This window comes from Myotis nattereri (genome assembly GCF_964212035.1).
Source record: "Myotis nattereri genome assembly, chromosome: 11".
Taxonomy (NCBI): domain Eukaryota; kingdom Metazoa; phylum Chordata; class Mammalia; order Chiroptera; family Vespertilionidae; genus Myotis; species Myotis nattereri.
In genome coordinates, this window is record NC_138086.1 from 67716509 (window position 1) to 67741319 (window position 24811).

The following is a 24811-nucleotide window of genomic DNA, read 5'->3' on the forward strand; positions in this document are numbered from 1 at the left end:
GGGAGATCGAGCCTGGAACACGTACACGTGCTCTGACTGGGGATCAAACTGGCTACCTCTCAGCTCACGTTACAATGCTCAACCAACTGAGCCACAATGGCCAGGGCAGCACTGGCCTTTTAAATGGGCCCACATTCTCTTTCAAAAGCCAGCAAACTTCATTCTGCCTCTGCTTTCTAAAATAATATATAGGCCCTTGCTGGTTGGCTCAATGGATAGAACGTCAGCCTGCGGACTGAAGAGTCCCAGGTTCGATTCCGGCCAAGGGCACATGCCTGGGTTGCGGGTTTGATCGCGAGGGGGCATGCAGGAGGCATCCAATCAATGATTCTCTCTCATCATTGATGTTTCTATCTCTCTCTCCCCCTCCCTTCCTCTCTAAAATCAATAAAATATATATATTTTTTAAAAATAAATAAAATAATATATAGGGTATCCCCCAAAAAGTATACACAGACTTCGAATATTATAAAGGTAGTGTTTATTAAAATACATTTCATTTTCAGTGTCTATGAAATTTCATTTCATTTCAACAGCTACCAGCTAGTCTGTATACATTTTGGGGGAACAGCCTGTATAATCACCTTAGAGAAGGGTAGGAAATTAAAATTAGCTCAATATATACAAATATTCTCACATAATCACACAATTAACTAATGATTCTCTTGTTCCACAATATATTTAATAGTCAAAATTTATTCAGTATCTACTATGTGATGGATCCAATACTAAGTACTTTTAAGGCATTGTCACATAAACCAAGAAGATAATTTTAGGTGATTTTCAGATAAGAAAACTGTTTGTTGTAAGGAATGGAAAATACATGGCTGAATTCATTTCATTTCCAAGGTAAATCCTTGCAAAAGAAAACAACAGAATCTTAATTATTTCGTAAATTACCTTAAGAAAAAAAAAATAAGTAGAAACCAATTTAAATTCTGACGTTCACATTTGAGAACACATTTTATTCTTAACATTCCCAAGAGGTTCCATTTCAGATATAGTCTTACCTTTTTATTTCAAACCTATAGCGAAATGAGAAACAAAGAACAGAAACTTGCCTAAAACATAATTAAAAGTTTCTTTTTTTAAAAAAACAACTAAAAACCTCTTACCTGAGCATGAAAATTGGACATAGTTGTTGTCTCTATATCCTTCTTTCCCAAAATCTCCATTTTCACTGGCGAATTGGGAAAATTAAATGAAAAGTAGTCTAAAAAGTCAGGTAAATAAGCAGCTGCCCCATGAACAATACCCATTACATAGAAAGCTGCAGAGTTTTCATTTTCACTGAATACTAGATCCACAAACTCTTCTGCAAACCTCGCCATCTCCACAGGAGACAGATGAGTGAGTTCATTACTGTAGGCATGGATAACTGATGCACCTCCATTGGGCTGGTGCTCAATATGAATGAGCTGTTTGAACTCCAAAGTGTCCAACCTTCTGAGATTATTCTGAACCCGTGGCTCCTTTAATGAGACAAATGGAAACTCACTGTTCTCTGGAAGTTTGGAACCATAATTCTTGGTATCCAAATTCTTTCCACCATAATCCTTTATGTTATCATTTAGGATACCTTTGGCTTCTTGATCTTCATCAGATAGCAATCCTGAGCAGATGGTTTGGATAGATTTGCTATACATTTTTGGATGCTTCCGTTTTTCATTCTCTTTGTGTTTCTTTTTCTTTTTCTTCTTTACCTTTTTAATTTGTAAGTCTTCTACATTTGTTTTTGGTTTCTCCTTCCCACCTGTTGGGAAAAATTTTTTTTTGAAACTCCATATTTTAGTTTCTTAAAAAACCATGCTTTCGGAACTGTTTTAAAAATAATAAGCAAAGTTTACTCAAAATTATCTTTGGGACTCATTTTACACAGTATTCATACTCATAATTTATCAGTCTCTTTGCTTCTCTCTCTCTCTCTACACACGGTGTGCGCGCGTGCGCGCACACCACACACACGCATGCACTAAGGCTTAAGACAAAGTTACACCTTCTGACATGAAACAGATACTCAATCAGTGTTTTTACTTAAGTAATGAAATAAATAAATGTTTTAGAAAGCATAATCTTCAAATTTTAAATGTAGAAAATCAGAAATGAAAAGTTGAATGAAGGTCAATATGAACAATGCCCTCTAGACATTTCCCAATGATATATATATAAAAATATATGATGATATATACAGGGTGTTCAAAAAAATATATACAAACTTTAACAGCTGATAGCTCATTTTTGAAAATGAAATGTATTTTAATAAACACTGCCTTTATAATTATTCAAAGTGTGTTGTGTATGATGAATTATACAGATATATAGGTCATCATATTTACTTTATCTAAGTTCTTAAAACTGCATATAGGTATCAAGATTTATGAATCATAAAAGTAGAAAAATATTTGCTTAGTATAAAAGCAACATAATTTCTTAGCTTTTTAGCATATTTCCTCCTTAAAAAACTACTCTTGCATCTAAAACGGGCTGTTTAAGGTCCACTAGAGTTTACAAAGTTCCCAGTAAAGACCCCAGAAGATACAATAGAGGAGATGACAAAACAAGAATAATTTCTCATGTCTTAACACAAATGATACCCATGTATCAAATAAAGAGCCAGTGGGGGGGGGGGGGGCATGACAGAGGCAGCCGATGGATGATGTTTCTCTCTCATTGATGTTTCTATCTCTCTATACCTCTCCTTTCCAGGTCAATTCTGGTCAAGGGCACATACCTGGGGTGTGGGCTTGATCCCCAGTAGAGGGTGCGCAGAAGGCAGCCAATCAATGATTCTCTCTCATCATTGATGTTTCTATTTCTCTTTCCCTCTCCCTTCTTCTCTGAAATCAATAAATTTAAAAAAGAAGAAGAAAAAAAACAGGCTATGCCCAGCGCATTCTCTTTTTTACCTACCATTCTTATCCCTTAAATTATGGGTTCGCTTCCAGTCTATTCAAATTTTCTTTCCCAGAATATTCAAATATCAATGATGTTCTCTCAAAGTATTCTTTCTGATCTCTCCATGGTTTGAAAGAATTACCAAGTTCATCCTTGATTATTTTTTACTTCCTTGATACTTTGCCTTAATTTTTGTTCTAATTGCCTCATGACTGTTTCTCATCCTAATCATATTCATCCCTTGGCTTACCTGTTTTCAAGGCTTCTCAATGCCTACCAAATAAAACATAACCTGTCAAGTCTAGAAGACAATGCCCTCAAGTACCTCTTACTCTGGTCAATCTGTACTACTTACAATTTTTTATAAGACATACCTAGTTCTACCTTTTCTTTCTACTAATGACAAAGGTATTTCCTCTCCCTAAAATACGCTTGTCCTGCCCAATACTTACTACTGAACTCCTTATTCACCCTTAAAAACTCTGTCATTTCCTTCATTTTGCTTTCCTTCATCTCTCCAATTGGAACTGAAATTACTTCACTCCAAATTTATATTAAGTTATTCTATATCCCACACATATGAATATATGTGATACAGTCATATACAACTATTATTTTTTCTATTTACAGGATACCTGTATATAATATGTCCTTAAGGACATTCTATGAGTGAAACAAATAACTTTTATACAAATTCAGAGTGAAATGATACTTTTGTCCCCATTATGTGTCCCTCATGGCATCTAGAACACTGTTACAAATAAACATTTAATGAATCTATGAATGAAAAGATTTCTCTTACCAACAGACTACCTGAGGTTTATAGTTTTTTCCCTTGCATCCTTTTCAAAGTTTTCCACCATATGAATACCACTTAATCCTAACCCTGAAAACAAAAACTCTCTCAATTTAATAGCAATTCTAAAAAGGGAAAGTTTAATGTTAATAATAAACTATCACTTCTAAAATTTCATAAGTATGCAATGAAGACCAAATTGGTATCATCATGAAAAGCAAAAATAAAAAGGTGTCAACATTACTGATTACATAGGTTTGTAAAGTCATGAAATGCAAAGTCTTAATTCTCTAATAAATCTATATGCTACTACTTAAGAAATATATTAACAAATTCATACTTGCTTTCTTGGTATAAACTAAACATCAGATTCAGATTAATATCTTCAGAAAAAATTAATAATGAAAAAGGAAAACAGGGAGTTAATCAAAATGAAAGATAGGTTCATATATATAATCAAAATGAAAGAGGTTCATATATGTAAGCCAAATCTAAGTGAGTCAAGGAAAAAAGAGTGGTCAATTAAAAAACAGAACTTAAAAAATGTTTAAAGGCCTTAGGTATAATTAATAACTAAACTGATAAAACATGTAAAATTGAACAAATTAAATGGCTTGTCAAAATAAGCAGAATTTCATTTAAATGAAATTTAAATGTTTCATATAATTACATATATGCCTAACACATTTTATTAAAGTTAAAATAGAAAATATCCAATCATTAGTATACATGTTACTCTGAAATAAAATAGACACAAGAGTCTATTTCCTAGTCATGAGAATGGATGAAAAAATAGTATCAAAGTCTCTGTGCTTCCTCCCCCCCTTCCTCCCACTCTCTCTAAAAATCAATGAAAAAACAACAACAACAAAGTGTAACAGTAAAAGGTTGATGGGGGACCCTCCTCCCACAGGTCCATAAACACAGGCATACATGGATCCCAGAGACACATACAAAAAGTAGCATAGACACAGAGAGCTAGAGAGAGAACCAGACACAGAGAAAAATGCAGACACATACACAGCCAGAAAGAGGCACAAAGAGACAGAAAAAAACCCATACACAGAGATACAAACTGTATGCATTACAATAATATGTATTTATAAATTATTAATATATATATATATATTTTAAAAACCTTTAAGAACACAAATTAACTGGCATTAATTACTGCCATTAACCTTAGTATACTTTAGTGTTAATTAAAAAAAAGATTAAATCTGATTTCATATCTAATATAGGAATCTATACATAACTATGATCATACTTAAGAAAGTAGTAGTAATTAGCTTACCAATTTTCAACCTTTGGTCCTTGGAAAATGACTGCTTTTTTCACCTGTTAATATTTTCACTCTTCCTGACATAATTTACCTACCTGTGACCTTTAGTACACTACCAATAACCTTGGACATTGGCTTCTTTAACCCCTATTCCACCTACTCTTCAGCAAGCTTCTTTGATATGCTATAATAAAATATATTATAATTACAACATCTATGTTCTTACCAATATAAAATAACAAAAGAATATCAATAACAAAAGAAAAGGCTGGAACACATAAGTATGCTCAGAAAAAATAGTTGGGCCGAAACCGGTTTGGCTCAGTGGATAGAGCGTCGGCCTGCGGACTGAAAGGTCCCAGGTTCGATTCCGGTCAAGGGCATGTACCTGGGTTGTGGGCACATCCCCAGTAGGAGATGTGCAGGAGGCAGCTAATCGATGTTTCTCTCTCATCGATGTTTCTAACTCTCTATCTCTCTCCCTTCCTCTCTGTAAAAAATCAATAAAATATATATTTTAAAAAAAAAATAGTTGGTAGACATTAATATAAAAGACTGAGCAAATTTAAAGCTTATGATTCGAATCTATTTGTTCCTTTGAACTATTTTAATAATGTTTTCAACATTTACAAGATTTCCGGATTAATGAAATTTTTTAGCATATATATATATACATATATATATGCTAAACATATATTTATATTTATATAAATATAAAACTGTGTATATATTTCTAGTCATATTCAACTTATTGCAGCTTTTAATGAAAATCTGGAGGAAATGAGATTATTCTAAGAGTTAGCCTCTATTTTAGATGTTCCAGTGCCATCAACAAACAATCAATGCCTGTGTGTGCCACAGCTTACAATATTAACATTATTAGGAGAAAATTATAAAGAGAAGATAAAAGTTAAAGTCTCCCCTCTCCCCACCAAAAAAAAAAAAAAGGCACACAGTTATACATAAGAACATACAGTCCCCACCAAATCGGTGCTGCTCCAGAACGCCAGTAACAAAGGGTGCCTTCCCTGGCGAAGGCTCTCTGGGGAAATGGCCGCACACACAGGGCGAACTGTTCTGCTCTCTAATGACAATAGCTAGCACTCGGTGCTTTCCACGGGACAGGTACTGTCTCCCAAAATGAACCCAGTTTTACTCATCTAACTGTCTACATTCTAGCACATGAAGAGGAGAGAGCTTTGTTGTTTTTTAAACACAAGAGTTAATCTTTCATACATGTTTACAAAATTCTCATCCATTTATTAATATTAAATATCTGTGGGCCAGACACTGTCGTTGGCACTTATAACCATGTAAGGCAGTAATTACAGTATTACTTACTTCCACTTTACAGTAAATGCATTTTCCCCTTCAACCCAAAGGTCACCAATTCATTTCCAAATATACATCATTTTTTTCCCTTATCATCACTAAGTTTCAGTTTAACTCAGTTAAAAATATCTCCTAAATTCTTCATCTACTTTAAACTAAAGGTTACTATCTCATATTACTGGGGGGGGGGGAAAAACTTTCATTTTTTAGGTTATTTTAAATTTTGTTTGCTTATGTAATCTCTAGATTCACATATTTAACATTAATTGTATGTCAGGGATCTAACATTTTATTATTTTTTTTAATATATTTTATTGATTTTTTACAGAGAGGAAGGGAGAGGGATAAAGAGTTAGAAACATCGATGAGAGAAACACGGGATCAGCTGCCTCCTGCACACCCCCCACTGGGGATGTGCCCGCAACCAAGGCACATGCCCTTGACCGGAATCGAACCCGGGACTCTTCAGTCCACAGGCTGACACTCTAGCCACTGAGCCAAACTGGTCAGGGCAGGAATCTAACATTTTACTGTATGGCAGGAATTTACATCACTGTACATTTAAATTGATAAGAAAAAATAACTGCTATTTGAATAAATCAATAGGGTAAAGTTAACATTTCCAGCCATTAATCATTAGCTGCTGTACAGACAGCATTGGTGTGGTAGATTTGATTCCTGCCTCAAAGGCTTACAATCTAATTAGACAACATAGATAAAATACATGGCAAAAGAGATAGAATAAAAGGACAATAAGCATTAACGAAGTAGCCATCAAGTTAACCTCTGACATGTTTCTTCAAGGTCAACATAATTTTACAGAAAATAAAGTTCTTACAAGTAGAAAACAGAGATCAAATAAAGTGCCATCAAAGAACATCTGGAAACATGACAAAGAATGAAATGAAAATAGAGAATCTAATGCTGTTTATCCGAAATAATATAAATTAACCAGTTATTTCATTGCACATGCAGAGCTATGGTCTTTTCTCCTTTATGTAGACATAAAGGCTTATCAACACATAAATTCAACATAAAAAATTAATCAAAGTGAAAATGTTTTGCTCTGCATATTGTCAACTTGATAGGGAAGCTAAAGAATTTGTTAGCTGTCTAGCAACCAAATGCCAATGTTTCTTCTTCTTACCTTGCTGAGTGGATTTAACACTGTCCTTACTTGTATGCTACCACAAATTCTCTTGAAATAGTTCAGATTTAGCTGAAACCGGTTTGGCTCAGCGGATGGAGCGTCGGCCTGCGGACTGAAGGGTCCTAGGTTCGATTCCAGTCAAGGGCATGTGCCTGGGTTGTGGGCACATCCCCAGTGGGGGATGTGCAGGAGGCGGCTGATCGATGTTTCTCTCTCATCGATGTTTCTAGCTCTCTATCTCTCTCCCTTCCTCTCTGTAAAAAATCAATAAAATATATTTAAAAAAAAAAGGAAATAATTCAGATTTATTCTAAATTAGCTTAGAGTAAATTGTGCCCTCCAAATCCCTATGATCTGATTACATCAAATATTTGTAAGATCACTTATTTCACCATCCCTATCAAGCTACAAATAGCTTTAGCCTTTTATTTTAGATAATCTAAATATGAATGAGACTAGTAATGCAAACACAAAATTAGATAACCTATTTTTTAAAAAAATATATATATTTTATTGATTTTTTACAGAGAGGAAGGGAGAGAGAGAGAGAGTTAGAAACATCGATCAGCTGTCTCCTGCACACTTCCCACCGGCGATGTGCCCTTGACCGGAATCAAACCTGGGACCCTTCAGTCTGCAGGCCGACGCTCCATCCACTGAGCCAAATTGGTTTCAGCCCTATTTTTAAATAATTTTTTTAAAATATATTTTATTGATTTTTTACAGAGAGGAAGTGAGAGGGATAGAGAGTTAGAAACATTGATGAGAAACATCGATTAGCTGCCTCCTGCACACCTCCTACTGGGGATGTGCTCGCAACCAAGGTACATGCCCTTGTCCGGGATCGAACCTGGGACCTTTCAGTCCCCAGGCGGATGCTCTATCCACTGAGCCAAACCGGTTACGGCTTTATTTTTAAATAATTTAAGGAACCTAACAGTTTAATGAACCTCAACCCTTTAATACTTTTTAATGATTCACTAAATAAATATACTAAATACATATTTACTATACAGATTCAAACTCCCTACTATTACATTAAAGTTTCATTTTCTGACCAGTTTATTCTTTTTTTTTTTAAAGTATATTTTATTGATTTTTTACAGAGAGGAAGGGAGAGGAATAGAGAGTCAGAAACATCAATGAGAGAAGCATCAATCAGCTGCCTCCTGCACACCCCCTATTGGTATTGGGGATGTGCCCGCATCCAACGTACATGCCCTTGACTGGAATCGAACCCAGGACTCTTCAGTCCCCAGGCTGATGCTCTGTCCAGTGAGCCAAACCAGCCAGGGCCTGACCAGTTTATTCTTAGAAAAATTCAGCAACAAATAACATTTCTTATTTTCATTCAGTAAGCCAGTAAGTATACTGAACAATACAATACAGTACAACTAAAATCACTGAATATAAACTTACTTTTCAGCAACATCTTTACTTCTCCATTTTCTTTCTTGATCTCATTCATTATTTTATGCTTCTTTTTCTCTCTCTCTTTTTCCTTATCGCTCTCTTTAATTTTTTCTTTGATTTTATCTGAAACACAAAAAAGGAAATGTTTTCAACTACTTTAGAATTTTTCCAATGAATTATGGTGCAATTTCAAAAATTCCCTTTCCTATACTTAACATGGACTACCTAAGAAACTAACAAAATTTAGTATACATTTTATTCTTAAGATTATTTTTCACTTACTTCATGTCAACCACAATATTAGACTAACTTTAAATCACTTAAAATAACTAACTTTAATCAATACAGTAAACTACAATGGAAAAAGAACAAGCTTTGAAGTTGGGCATACCTAGGTTAGTAACATAACAATGGAAAAATTACTCAATCTGTTTCCTAATCTGTAAAATGGTAGTTGCCACCTTTCTCATAGGTTACTATAACGACTAACTGAAAAAGATATAAAATGGCTACCTAGAGCCTATTATATACTACCAGATGTTAGTTCCCTTAACCTTGCACCTTTTAAAAAGGGTATGACTGATCTGGCTGGCTGGTGATATTATAGTAAAATCTATCTATATATATAAAACTCTAATATGCAAATAGATCGAACAGCGAAACAACCAAACAACTGGTCACTATGATGTGCGCTAACCACCAGGGGGCGATGGAGCAGGTGAGCGGGGGCATCAGACCAAGGTGGGACGCCGGTTGGTCGCTGTCATTGGGGCGAGCCTCTGGTGTTTACTGAAAATTCTTTGCTCCTGTGTGCCATGGTTCCTACCTGGTGCTCACACCTGCTGCACCTGCTTGCACCTGCTGCCGGCACCTGACGCCGGCCCTCCGCCCGATTGCTCTGCACTGTCAGCGGGTGTGAGTGGCGGCAGCCGGCCCCAACTGCCCCCCAGGGCTTCTCCACCTCACCCTGCTCCTAAGGTGATTGGGGCTGGTAGCCGCGCCCGCTGCTGGTGATGGCCCGCGTGCACCCGTTGCCAGCGCTGGAACTGCTGCTCGCACCCACTGCCAGCGCTGGCCTACTTGCACCTGCTGCTGGCACCCGGTACCACTCCCCACCCCAATCGCTCAGCACCGTCAGTGGGTGTGAGTGGCGGCTACTGGTCCCGATCACCCTTAAGGGCTTCTCTACTTCCCCCAACTCCTGAGGGGTGATCGGGGCCAGCAGCCGCCACTCACACCTGCTGTCGGCACCGGCCCCGCTTGCACCCACTGCTGGCGGCAGCCCCAATTGCTCTGCGCCATCAGCGGGCGCAAGCGGTGCCAGTGCTGTCAGCAGCAGCAGGAGCAGGGCTGCCGGCAGACAGGGGACTGGGGGCTCCAGGGGGAGGTGCCAGGCATGGGCGCGGAGGATGGGCTGAGACCCGCCTCTGTGCCCAGTGCAGCCTCATGGCCCACAGTTCTTTCAAGGTGCACAAATTCGTGCACTGGGCCCCTAGTAACAGGTATAAAAACTCTACGAATTATTGTCTATAATCTAGTAATTCATACTTTGAGTCTATAAAATTGCTAGAGGCCCGGTGCATGAATTTGTGCGCAGGTGGGGTCCCCAGGCCTGGCTGGAGATTGAGGCCAATCAGGGCTGTCTCTCCCAGTCCTGACTGGGGCCCATCAGGGCCGACTAGGGCCAGCCAGCCAGGGGGACGGACCACGGGAGGTTGGCCGACCATGGGAGGTTGACTGTGGTAGGGCACTGACCACCAGGGGACAGCTCTTGCATTGAGGGCCTGCCCCCAGTGGTCAGTGCGCGTCATAGCTACCAGCAGGTTGTCCGGTGGTCTGGTCATAACAGTCACTTAGGCTTTTATATAGAGAGACTTGATGTCCTATTAATTCATATTTATTCAAGCACCTATGTACCCAGCACAAGAGTAGAGGAGAATGTAGAAATAGTGACATAGTCCTTGTCCTCAAAAAGCATACAACTGATTACAAAGCCACAATGTAAGCACAAAAAAACCACAAGATATCCTTCAATGTAGCAGAAATTACATAGTTACTAGAGGCCCGGTGCACAAATTTGTGCACATCAAAGGAAATTAACTAGAAGAAATATTTTAATATCGCTATTTGTACTTTCTCTGTAATAGAAATGTCAACCAAATTCACGATTAACAATGACAGACTGAAACATACGTTTGCGACTGGCGCCAGTGAGAGCTTTATATGTATTGCGCATGCGCGAGTCAACTTACCCTTTTATAGATATAGAATAAACTTGCTTAATTAGACCTGCTTTCTGATGTAGCTAAACTTTTTCCAGCCCAGTGAAGCACCCCAATTACTCTTTCAGGTAATTGTCAGCAACATAGCAGTAATTATATCAACATGAAGCACATTATTATTGTAGATCACACAGGGAGAACAAAAGGTAAAATATTTAACTGCAGCAGTGTTTGACTATATTCTGCTCAGTGAGAAAACCTGAAGTCATTTTCAAGGTCCACCACTTCTTTTCAGTCAGGTCAAGTTTTAAGCTTTCTAAATCTCTGTTTTACGGCTAATGAAAAGAAAACAGGATTCCACCAAGTCTCCTATCTACCTACTCCAGGACTTATGCAAGGATCAAATGAGATGAGGTACAAGAAAACACTTCACAGGCATTTGGTTAAAGTATGAAATGTTTGCACCTGGCTATAAAGCAAGTCATGTTCCTGGGCTGAAGAAACTGTAAGGAGGCTAGTCATCCCTAGGGAGAAGTAGCCGGGTGTTGCTACATGACATCATTACCCAGCACCCACAGCCACCGTTTCTGGGCTATGGGCCACATTTTGCACCATGGGGTCTCTGCAGCGCAGCTGCAATGTGGTGGCGTGTCGCTCCAGGGTGGTGGCGGGCCTGTGTCCCACTTGGGGGAAGCCAAGTGTTGCTTTGTTGGCGCCAGGTTCGTGGTGCCATTTCTCTGTGTGCATCATGGCAGCTCCTGTGTTGAGCATCTGCCCCCTGGTGGTCAGTGCGCGTCATAACGACCAGCCAGACGGTTGACACTTAGCATATTAGCCTTTTATATATATAGATTATAGATATAGATATAGATATGCATACTGCATACTTTCTTACTTAAATCCGTCCTTACTTTCCTTTCTACACTCATTCAGGCCCAAATCACCTAATGATCAAATTACTGAATCAATATTGTCCAATAGAAATATAATGTTTACAACACATGTAAATTTACAAGGGTGAAATTAATTTTAATAATATGTTTTATTTAACCAACATATCTGAAACTTTCCAAAATAAGACCAATACTAAAAAATTAATATTGTGTTAGTTTTCATTCTTTTTTCATAAGATTTCAAAATTCAGTGTATATTTTATACTTATAGCACATTTTAAATCAAACTAGCACCATGTTAAGTGTTCAACAGCCACATACAAGTGGCTACCAAAATCAATAACTCAAGTGTAGACTTAAATAGGTAATTCTCAAAAAATTAAATCCAAGTATTTAATAGGCTTCTTAAAAGATACAGTCATTAATAATAACAAAAAATTCAAATTAAGATATTTTCATTTTATAAAACTAACAACATGCTTTTCTTTTTCTTTTAAATATTTTTTATTGATTTTTTACAGAAAGGAAGGGAGAGAGAGAGTTAAAAATATCGATGAGAGAGAAATATCGATTAGTTGCCTCCTGCACGTCTGCCACTGGGGATGTGCCCACAACCCAGGTACATGCCCTTGACCGAAATCGAACCTGGGACCTTTCAGTCCGCAGGCCGACGCTCTATCCACTGAGCCAAACCGGTTTCGGCAACAAGTGCTTTTCTTAAAGTGATAATACTAAAAGCAGATGAGGGGACAGGGATTCATTGACTTAACAAATATGCACTGCTGAGTATAAGAAAAGAATTAGGTTACAGAGGTGAACATCTGTTCACATATAACTTAAATTATAGAATACGCTGTTTTCACATTTCACATTACTTTGCTACTCTTACTTTTTGATATTTAAAGTCCTTAAAATCCTGTTATACATCCACATAATGTTATTACAAAGAGCTGGAGCTTAGACACATATATAAGTTATTATTTTCTAAATATACATTTTTTAAAACAAACTATTTACATATTTAAAATCACAAATGAGTAAGTCACCTGAAATTTCATCATTTCATTTTCCAGTTACCTCTATTAATCTTATTACCCTAAAGTTCTATATCAGTAATTATTAAACTTTAAAGTTTACTAATGTATAATATACATACAGAAAGAGCCTGAGTATACAGCTACATTTTCACAGAAAATGAACAAGCACCTCAGGACCACGCTGCACTCCCTTCTAGTCTTTTATTATTTTTAAATCCTTACCCAATGATATGTTTTTCATTAATTCTAGAGAAAAAGGAAAGGATAGGGAGAGCAAGAAACATCGGATGATCCATGTGAGAAATATTGATAGGTTGCCTCCGACATGCACACCAAGCACGGAGTGAACCTGCAACCCAAGTATGTGCCCAACCAGAAATTGAACTTGTGACTCCCTGGGGTACGAGACAATGCTCAACCACCTCAGCCATACCTGCCAGGACTCTCTTCTAGTCTTAATTCAACTCCCTGAAGGTTAACCACAATCCTGACTTCTAACCACACATATTTAAAACAACTATAAAATTTTAATGGCATGTGTAAAGAATATGACATACTATAAATCTACTATAATTGCAAATACAAATATTTTACAAAATGATATCTTCTCAGGAAACAAAACTATAATATGGCATAACCTACAGTTTTTATAGAACTTATTTATAAGTATACTTACTTGTAGACTTTTCTCAGAGCAGTTTTAGGTTCATATAAAAATTGAACAGAAGGTACAGAGATTTCCCACATATACCTCCTGCCTTTATACCTCCCACATTTAAAAAATATTTATAACTAATATACACATTCAGAAAACAGAGTGAAAGACAATAGTTCAAAGTATTAAAAGCCATTATTTTACATGACAAAAGTTTCTAAGTTGCTGCAATAGGATCATATTAGTTTCATAACACAGGAAAAAGGGTCTTGGAATATGCCTTCAAGCTCAAATAAAGTTAAACAGTTCAATGAAAAATAAGTTGAAGGTGTGTAGTCATTATATCAAAAACATCAATAGAGGTTCTGGTCAATATGGCAGTCCAGGTAAATGCGGTACTCAGAACTTCCCACAACCACATCAAAATTACAAAATCACAGAACAACCATCATTCAGAATGCCTGAAATCTAACTGAACACAAGTCCTATAACTAAGGTTATAAAAGAAGACACAATGAGACTGGGAACAGGTTAGTCCCATACCCACATGTGGCAGTTAAACATCAGGAGGAATACTGCTGGAAGAAAAGTACCCATAACTTCTGACTGTGAAAACCAGTGGGGATTATGGCTGTGTGAGACCAAAGCTCCTTGAGACCCAGACATTACTCTTAAAGGGCCTGAGCATGGACTTATTTGAACTCACTTGCTCTGAGCTCTAGCACTGGGACAGCAGCTGGAAATGTGCCAGGGACATATGCGAAGGAACTAAATTGTCTGGCTTCAGGGCAAGGACAGAAGCCACTGTTTCTTTTCTGAGCCCTCCCCTCACAGAGCCAGCAAGGAGATGCCATATCTGAGTCTCCATTAACCTTACTAACACTGGTGATTCTCAGAGACCAGGCCCCATCCCAGCTTGCTGGCCTTCACAAGCCATTTCCAGTGGCTTTTCCATAAAAACAGCCTCTCTTGGCTCATACTTCTTTGCTAAAATCTCTCAAATAAGCAGCATCCTGCCCTTGTATCCCTCATATCTCTTATTAAGTGGCACCAGGCCTAGGCACTAGAGGAGGCCAACCTCAGTTTGCAGGTTGGCCTCTTCCAGGGAACCTCTAAGTCCAGTGCAAGTAGCAGTCATCTGGAGATCAGCTCATGTCAGGTGGCCCCAGCCAAAGCAGAGGGGGTGACTGACCTTGCACCTCCCAGGAGGTTCCAGAGCCAGTGCACCCAGTGGACAGCTTCAGACCACACTGGATTACAACCCAGCCACATCTACAAGTGAGACATTCAAGAGGTGGACTCAGTTGGTACCAGAGCCTCAATGAAGCAAGTCCTGCTCCATGGATTCAGACCCTAGCAGCTCTTGCACCGTAATCACAGCTGGTCCTCGTGGCTGATGGGTTGCCAATTCCTCCCAGTGACATGCCAACAATTAAGGCTCAACTACAATATTATAGTACACACCACCCACACGGAATGCAGCTGGAGCACCCAGCTCGGGTAACGAGGGAGGCTGCACCACTGGGCCCTACAGTACAACTAATAAACAAGGCCACTCTACCAAGTACAGGAGACATCAGCTATACCTAATACATAGAAACCAACACAGGGAAGCAGCCAAAATGAAGAGACAAAGAAGCAGGTTCCCAATGAAAGAACAAAAGAAATCTCCAGAAAAAGTACTACATGAAATCAAGTCAAGCAAACTACCAGATACAGAGTTCAAAGCAATGATTATAAGGATGCTTAAGGAAGTGAGTGAGAACTTCAACAGCACAGAAAAAGACATGAAAATCATAACAAACATCCAGTCAGAAATGAAGGATATACTAACTGAAATGAATAAATTACAGAAAATTAACAATAGAGAAAGCAGAGAATCAAGTCAGCAATTTGAAAGCTAAGGAAGCAGAAAAAAAAAAAATCATAACAGTAAAAAAAAAAAAAAAAGAGGATAATGTAAGGAGCCTTTAGGAAAACTTCAACCATACCAACGTTTGCTTCATGGGGGTGCTGGAAGGAGAAGACAGCAAGAAACTGAAAGACTATTTGAAAAACACAATCACAGAAAAGTTCCCTGGTGAAGGAAATAAACATACAAGTTCAGGACGTGCAGAGTCCCAAACAAGATGAACCCAAAGAGGCCCACACCGAGTCACATCAAAATTAAAATGCTAAAGGTTAAAGACAAAGAGAGAATCTTAAAAGCAGCAAGAGAAAAGCATTTAGTTACCTAAAAAAGAACGCCTATATGGGATTGGCACAACATATTCAAAGTGATGAAAGCAAGGGCCTACAACCAAAATTACTTTATGCAGCAAAGCTATCATTTAGAATCAAAAGACAAAGAGCTTCCCAGACCAAAAAAAAAAAAAAAAAAAAAAATTGCTAAAGGAGTTAGTTCATGATCACCAAACCAGTATTAAATATTAAAGGGTCTTCTTTAAGAAAAAGAAAAGAAAAAGATAAAAAATATGAATAATAAAATGGCATTAAATACATACCTGTCAACAATTACTTTAAATGCAGATGGATTAAATGCTTCAATCAAAAGACATAAGGTGGGGGTGCCCTGGCTAGGGTGGTTCAGTTGGTTGGGCGCCTTCCTGTGCACCAAAGGGCTGCCGGTTAGATTCCCGGTCAGGGCACATGCCCAGATTGCGGCTCAATCCCCACTTGGTGGGCAAACAGGAGGCAGCAGATTGATGTTTCACTCTCACATTAATGTTTCTCTCTCTCTCTCTCTTTCTCTCTCTCTCTCTCTCTCTCTCTCTCTCTCTCTCTCCCACCCCCTACTATATCTATCTAAAAATCAATAAATTATTCTTTAAAAAATAAGACATCAGGTGAGGAAAAACGGGAGATATCTGTAATAGTGTCAACAATAGGAAAAAAAGACATCGGGTAATTGAATTGATAAGACCCTTATATATGCAATTTACAAGAGACTCACCTCAGAGCAAAAGATACAAATAAACTGAAACTAAAGGGATAGAAAACATATTTCATGTAAATGGGAACAAAACAAAATAAAGCTGGGGTAGCAATACTTATATTAGATAAAAATAGACTTTAAAACAAAGAGTATAAGAAGAGGCAAAGAAGGACCCAGCAACTCCACTTGTGGGTATTTATCCGAAGAAATCCAAAACACTAAATCGGAAAGATGTTTACTGGAACACTAGAAGCCCTGTGCACGAAATTCGTGCATGGGAGGGGGGGTCCATCAGCCTGGCCTGCACCTCTCACAATCCGGGACCGCTGGCTCCTAACTGCTTGCCTGCCTGCCTGCTTGATCGCCCCTAATCACTTGCCTGCCTGCCTGATCGCCCCTAATCGCCTCTGCCTGTCTGGCTGATCACCCCTAACTGCTTCTGCCTCAGCCCCCACACCCAGGACCCAGGCTTCCCTCTTCCAGCTGGCCACAGGCAACCAGGACCCGGGCTTTCCTCCCTCTGGCTGGACGCAAGCACCCAGGACCTGGGCTGGCTTCACCCAGGCCAGCCGCAGGCACCCGGGACCCCAGGAGGCCTTGCCCGGGCAGGCTCCCGGGACCGTGGGTGGCACTGCCCGGGCCGGCCACAGGCACCCAAGCGATGCCACCCAGGCCCTGGCTTTGTCAGGAAGGACATCCAGAATGACGTCCGGAAGACATCCAGTCTAATTAGGATATTACCCTTTTATTAGTATAGGTTGTTTACAATAGCCAAGGTATGGAAGCAACCCTAAGTGTCCATCAACAGATAAATGGATAAAGAAGACGTGGTGCACATATACAATAGAATATGATTCAGCCATAAAAAAGAAAAAAATCTGCAACAAATGAATGGACCTAGAGCTATCTTCAACCAGTGTGCAGTGGGACATTGGTGTGCAGGGAAAGAAAGAATTTTTAAAACATGCAAAACCTGACTATTTAGTCAGGGCACAGGTCTCTTTTCCCTTAGACTGCCAAATTAAAAAATGACAACAGCCAATACAACAATATCAGTCCTGTGTGACTGAATCAATATTATACCTATTTTTTGTCAGATCGGCAAAAAATATATTTTTTGATGTGTCGCAGAATTTTAGTAATTAATTAGTTTGTGTGTGCCATAAGATGAAAAAGATTGAAAATCACTGACCTAGAGAGAATCATGCTAAGTGAAATAAATCAGAGAAAGATAAATGCCAGATGATTTCACTTATATGTGGAATCTAAAAAACAAAATAAACAAACAAGCAGAACAGAAACAAACTCACACATACAGAGAACATTTTGATGGTGGCCAGATGGGAGAGGGGTTGGGGAGATGAGTGAAAAAGGTAAAGGAATTAGAAATACAAATTGGTAGTTATCGAACAGTCACAGGGATATAAAGTCCAGCATGGGGAATATAGTCAATAATACTGTAATAACTATATATGGTATCAGATGGGCACTGCATTTATCAGAATTACCCTTTAAGTTATATAAATGTCTAATCAAGGGGGTGTACGCCTGAAACCAATATAATAGTGTACACTAAATGTAATTTAAAAATTAAATTTAGAAAAAGAAGCTGCAGAGCCTGGCCCATGTGGTTCAGTGGCTGAGCATCAACCCGTGAACCAGGAGGTCACGAGTTCAATTCCAACCAAGGGCACATGCCTGGGTTGTGGACTCGATCCCCAATGGGGGGGCGTGCAGGAGGCAGCTGATCGATGATTCTCTCTCATCATTGATGTTTCTCTCTCCCCCTCTCTGAAATCAATAAAGAAATGTATTTGAAAAATAAAATAAAATGAAGGAATAAACCAAAAGGCAGGCATGGGATCAAGAAAAAAAGGACTCAACTAAAGTGAAAGATATTCCCAGAATGTCAGCTAAGAGAAGTCCCAAGATGACAACTCTGCAGCAGGCCTAAAAAGAAACAATCCGGACCAAAGCTGGAAGGACAGCTACAAAAAGGATGAATAACTACAGGAACAAATGTAACTGGTACGTATATCTGACAGACCTGACCATGTGGAAAATTGCACTGAGAAACATTTTATGAAGCTGCTGGAGGGTACAGAAAGACTTTTCTAGACAAAACTAAGCAAATAAAAAAAATTAGGCATTAAAAACAAAAGGTTACACAAAAAAATAAAATTATAATAAACTATCTCAGGAGTAACAGGTATTTATTTGGTCATAATGATAAAAACTCTGAATATGAATTTACCCTAAAATTGTGGAATAACAATATTAGAAAGATGGGGAATAATCTAGTTTTTAAAAACCTTTGAACATCTATGCTAAACTTTAAAATCACTGGCATTTACATACCTCCAATCATTCCATTCTAAGAAAAGCCTCTATTTTCATTACAGTCAAATTCTATAACTTCACTTTCAAGTAAAAAATTCAGTTAAGATGTTCTGGTTCTGTCTTGGGATATATCACATGGTCAGTCTAAGAAAAAAAAAAAGCTAATAAATGCAAAGCAAAAGCTAACAAAAATTAGATGATCTATGTAAGTTCCCCCCCCAAAAAGTAATTAGAATGTTTCACGAATTTGCTTATCATCCTTGTGCAGGGGCCATGCTAATCTTCTCTGTGTTGTTTCAATTTTAGTATATGTGCTGCCGAAGCGAGCACTGATCTATACAAGTTTTATTGGTTACTGGAATCAGATAAGGCATTTGTTATCTAATATGTTTGTTCTGTTGTTTGTTATACTATAACTCTCAATGTTGGATACCTTTAGTACATGTCCCACTTTTACTTCCATATTTACTGATGCACTAAGTTAGTCTTACATGGGCTGTGAACTCTTCAGCAGGTTACCTCTGTAAGCACCAAAGCCTGGTTATTTTGTTTTAAAAATCTAAAATGTTCTGCATTTTTTTAAATATATTTTATTGATTTTTTACAGAGAGGAAGGGAGAGGGATAGAGAGTTAGAAACATCCATGAGAGAGAAACATCGATCAGCTGCCTCCTGCACACTCCCTTACTGGGTATGTGCCTGCAACCAAGGTACATGCCCTTGACCGGAATCGAACCCAGGACCCTTGAGTTCCCAGGCCGATGCTCTATCCACTGAGCCAAACTGGCTAGGGCTGCACATTTTTTATAACAAACTTAACTTTTACTTGATAACTCAGGCTATCATGCAAGATAGCTGCAGTACTATGATAGCGGCTTTGGGTGTGTAAAGCATAAATCCATATGCTAAGTGGGCCTAGACTGGTATGCTTTTATAATTCTCTTGTTTATCAGCCTTAACTCTCAAATCTACTGTCAATGATCCTTTCTGTATCTGAATTCACCCACCTTTTAATTTGTTATGAGGTTAACAAAAACAAATTATCATGCTTCTGACTCAAATAACTTGTTAGAATGATAGCCAATGTAAAAAACTAGCAGTTCCTACTAAAGACTTGCAAAAAACAACTCTAATACAAATAAAGGAGCTTAATTGCTTAACGAAATTGAGAGGCTAAATCTTTTGGATTTTTGTTTTTGAAAGATCTATTCCTTGTTTCAGTGTCTTAATACCTAACTTACGGTTCGGATTCAGATTGTTCAATCAGTGAGCTATGGGATAACTGAGAGGGCTCACTAAACTATCCTATGTGCTATCCAGGTGAACTATCCAAGTTAGAATAACACTAAATATAGGAATAACACTAAAAATATATACCTAAAACAAAACACCTGGTTACCTATTCACTAAGATTTTTACAAAAAGCCCAGAGAAAAAAGAACTGTATTACATATTAGAACTTTTATATTTGCAATTATAACTATACTAGAGGTCCAGTGCACGACATTCGTGAACTGGAGGGTGGGGGGGCTCAGCCCCGCCTGCATCCTCTCGCAGTCTAGGAGCAGGCCTAAGCAGGCAAGCAGACACCCCCCAAGGGGTAGTTAGTGCTGCTACCACAGCCACTGCGCTCACCAGCCATGAACCCAGCTTCTGGCTGAGTGGCACTTCCCCTGTGGGAGCTCACTGACCACCAGGGGGCAGCTCCTGTGTTGAGCGTCTGCCCCCTGGTAGTCAGTGCGCATAGTAGCGACCGGTCGTTTCACTGTTCGGTCAATTTGAATATTAGGGTTTTATTATATAGGATTGAATGCATGTATATAATCTTGCCATTTCAATAATACTGTTACTTAAGAATCTTCTTAATTGATTAAAACAAAACCTTAATTCAGTGTATCAGAGTTTTAGAAGGATATAAGCACTTCCCAAATTAAGAGGGAAATATTTTCACCATTAAATTTACCATCAAGAAGGAAGGAAGGAAGGGAGGGAAGGAGGGAGGGAGGGAGGGAGGGAGGGAGGGAGGGAGGGAGGGAGGAAGGAAGGAAGGAAGGAAGGAAGGAAGGAAGGAAGGAAGGAAGGAAGGAAGAAAGAAAAAGACAGAAAGACAGAAAATCTGCCTGGTTGAGCATCACAGTTCAATTCCGGGTCAAGACACATGCCTGGGTTGTGGGTTCAATCCCCAGCGTGGGGCGTGCAAGAAGCAGCTGATCATTGATGTTTCTCTCTCTCTCTCCTTCTCCCTTCCTCTCTAAAATCAATAAAAATATATTTCTTAAAAAATGAAAATCCTGCCGAAACTGGTTTGGCTCAGTGGATAGAGTGTCAGCCTGCGGACTGAAAGGTCCCAGGTTCGATTCCGGTCAAGGGCATGTACCTTGGTTGTGGGCATACCCCCAATAGTTGATGTGCAGGAGGCAGCTGATTGATGTTTCTCTCTCTCATGGATGTTTCTAACTCTCTATCTCTCTCCTTTCCTCTCTGTAAAAAATCAATAAAATATATTTAAAAAAAAAAAAAAGAAAATCTTACAAGTGTTAATATGTATGTAGTCACTAATCAAAAAAACCTAAATAGGTCATGGAAAAACATCTTCCCCACATCTTAATGTAAAGGTATCATTGCTTATATTCAGACTTAATTAAATAAGCTGTAGCCTTCAAATGGAGGATTTTAAGTATAATTTAAAAGGCTAGACAATTTTTTCTTTTAACAGTCATTTCACTTTAAGGGCCATTTTAAAGTCAGAATTGTTGAAGAATGCTTATTTTCAGCCATTCCAATACACTGACAACGGTATACTCAGATTCACTTCCTCATTCAAAGAACTTTAGAAAAGCAAACAGTTTATACATCGCAATGCACAGACTTCCAGGCACTTAAAACTTTTAAATGTAACCAATAAAAAAAAGAAAATAACTTTAAAATACTAACCAACTAAAATTCCAGACGAAAACTAGTATAAAAAACACTTTCTGAGAAGCAACATTCTCCAAAGCTGAGAGATCTTTACCTTGTGCAGGAGTGACCAGATGGCTATGCTTAGATGGCAAAGCTTTATTACAGGCAAAAACACCAAGAAAGAAGTAACTGTTGCTACATACTCATTCACAGCAAAGCTTTATTACAGGCAAAAACACCGAGAAAGAAGTAGCTGTTGCTACATACTCATTCACAGCATTTTTAAAATCCGTGAAAGTAGCCAATTCAAACATACAGAGAATTTTTCATGTTGTTAAGCTACCATTAGATCAGCAGCGTTAAAACTCTTTTTGACATTTCATTTTTTCCTTTCAAAACAAACAAACGTACTTTGACATTACTCTGTATTGATGTATATTTATATTAAAGACCATGATGTGCTTGAAGCCTCTGATCACATCAAGATCTCGTTTTCAACCGGTCTCTATGCTGTAGCCCTGTCAGATCCTTGTGTACCACTAGCTGAGTGGGTAGAACCATCTATTTTGAAGAAATGCTTTCTGAAAAGTACATGGCCAGCTACATTTTAAGACTGTCCGAGAAGGACGTTCTACAAGAATCGGCCTTTTTCTGATGCGAAAACACTTTGCAGCCACTTGCTCTGGCCCCCAACACCTTAACACGCCTGATCGTATCGTCTGCTGCAGAAAGGAGAAGAAAAATGGCTGTAAACGCTTTCTGCAGGATGGGGTTTCAAACAGCAGCACTCGCGGCGCTCAGGCCTGTGGGGCGGAAAGAAGCGGGGAGGGAGGAGGGTCCCTTACGAAACAGCAGCACGCTCCGGGCCGCGCGCTCCTCATTCCCCTAATAGGGATGGAAAGCTCAGGCCTCTGGCGGCTCCCGGCTGACGCCGCGGCTCTCCACACCCCCTTTTTTTTGACAGGATTTTCTGGTCACAAACATGAATGCCAGGATCCAGCCTAGACGGTCTAAGAACCAACCGAGCGCTTTTTTTTTTTTTTTGCAGGAACAGACCCTGGAGGATCCCGCTCCCTCTCCTCTCCGTCCGGAGCCCCACGCTCCGAGGCGGGTCTCCCAGACCCGATGGTGCAAGCCCTCAGCGCATTCGCGGAGAGGCAGCCCGCGACAGAGAAAACACGAGTTTCGGCCAGGCCCCTCGCTGGGACCGAAATTACAGGCTCCATTTCCTGTCCCCACGAGGGCTGCAACCTCGTCCGCCGCGCGCCTCCCGCCCCCTCCCGGCTGGCGCACGCGGCCCCCCGCGCGCCTGCAGCCCGGACGCGGCGAGCGCCACGGGGTGGCGGGGGCCGGGGAGCAGCCCTCCCGCCCGCGGCCGGCGCCGGCACCCACCTCGCGGCTGCAGCTTCACCTCCCCGTTCTCCTCCCGGGCGGACCCGCGGGCCTCGCCCGCCCCGCCGAGGCCGTGCCGCCGCCTCTCCTTCTCCCGCTTCTCCTTGGTCCGGCGCGGCTTGGCGTTGGCCGCGGGGGCGGCGGCCGGCGGGAGAGGCTGGGGCTGGGGCTGGGGCTGAGCGTGCAGCAACGTAGGAGGGACCAGCAGTTTGCGCGACAGCGGCGGAGACGAGGAAGCCCAGGCTGCGGACGGGACGGCCGTGCCGGCGGAGAAAGAGAAACTGTTCCGAGCAGAGGACGGGGAGGAGGCGGCAGACAGCGCGGCGAAGCTCCAAGACGCGGGGCTGCCGTAGCTCGGAGGCGAAGGAGCCACCGGCGGCGGCAGCTGCCTGCTGTTCCCGCCGCTGCCCCCTTCTCCGTTCAGTCTCCGCGGCGCCTTCTTCTCCTCGGTGCGGACCTTCTTGGCGGACAGAGGACCCGGTGGGTCCCGGGAGGCGGTCTGCAGCTTGCCAAACGGTTCTTTCCCCGAGACGGGGGCGGCGGCGGCGGCGGCGGCGGCGCCGTGCGCTGGGCTCGGCGGTTCCGCCATTTTGCGCTCCTGTTGTATTTACTCTCCTCGGCTCCGGGCGCGGGGCAGGGGCGGGGCGGCCCTCCGCGAGGGGCGGGGGGGCGGAGCCTCCGGCCACCGGCCTGGCCCGCCATTGGGCGAGCCTCCCTGAGGGATCCCTCTGACAGCCTGTGAAAGGCGCGAATCTCGACCCGAGGAGGCGGGATCGCCAAGGGGACCCGCTCTGGAGGTCACCGCTCCGCGGGACGCGTCTCGCGGCCCCGGGAGCTGCGCGGGGGCTTCCTGCCCTGTGGCCGGCGCGATCTCCGGGGCTCAGCGAGTGTCCGGGAAGAGCCGCCGCTCCGGAGCCCACAGCGTGCCCGGCCCTGGTCGCGCCGGTCTCCACCTCGACGACTCGGTCACAGCACTTTCTCTTCCTATTTCCCTCGGGTCCTCGGGGTCCCTCCCCGCCTCTTCGCGCCCAGAAAGCTGGATTTCGCAGATGCCCCGCTCAAAGGAGAGCATTTTTTTCCGGGGATGAGGTCGCTCCTCCGTGTTGGCCGTAGTCGATTGATGGGAGGGGCTAAAAGTCACTGGGTGTCTTGAAAAGGTGTTACTGTCGTTAAAATCGTCCGCTCTTCAGAGTTTGAGGGAAATCGCTTCCTGCGAGCCTGGAACTTGCGGATTGCTTCTGAGCTGGAAGGTAAGAGGCTCCGTGGAAAAACGTTCCTCTCACTTTTGTGATTGCACCCTTGAAGATTTTAATTTTAGCATCATTATTTTAACACAGACTCGCCAAGAAAAACCCGTTAGCAGTATTTAGAGATGTTTGGGAAGCAGGGTTTTTTTCCCCGTTGTATTTTCGCGTTTAGTCGGCACCCTGGGTGTCCCAAGTGTGTGCTTTGGCTTCTGGCTTAGAAGGTTAGGAGTTTGGGGGGCTGGGTTTGCAGCATACGGTTGCAACCAAAACCAGGAGCACGATTTTCGTTGAGCGCCACGGTCTCGACACATGAGACCAGAA

At 40.8% G+C, this 24811-nt stretch overlaps 1 protein-coding gene across 1 annotated transcript in view; it reads right to left on the reverse strand.

Moving 5' to 3' along the window:
• RSBN1L (round spermatid basic protein 1 like) overlaps positions 1–24343 on the reverse strand; it is a 55077-nt gene extending 30734 nt beyond the window's left edge. Inside the window, 3 exon segments of the mRNA XM_081102537.1 lie at positions 1116–1753; positions 8875–8991; positions 23244–24343. Coding sequence (XP_080958663.1) covers positions 1116–1753; positions 8875–8991; positions 23244–23832 — 1344 coding nt within the window. The 5' untranslated portion in view covers positions 23833–24343.
• Between the last annotated feature and the right edge of the window lie 468 nt (positions 24344–24811).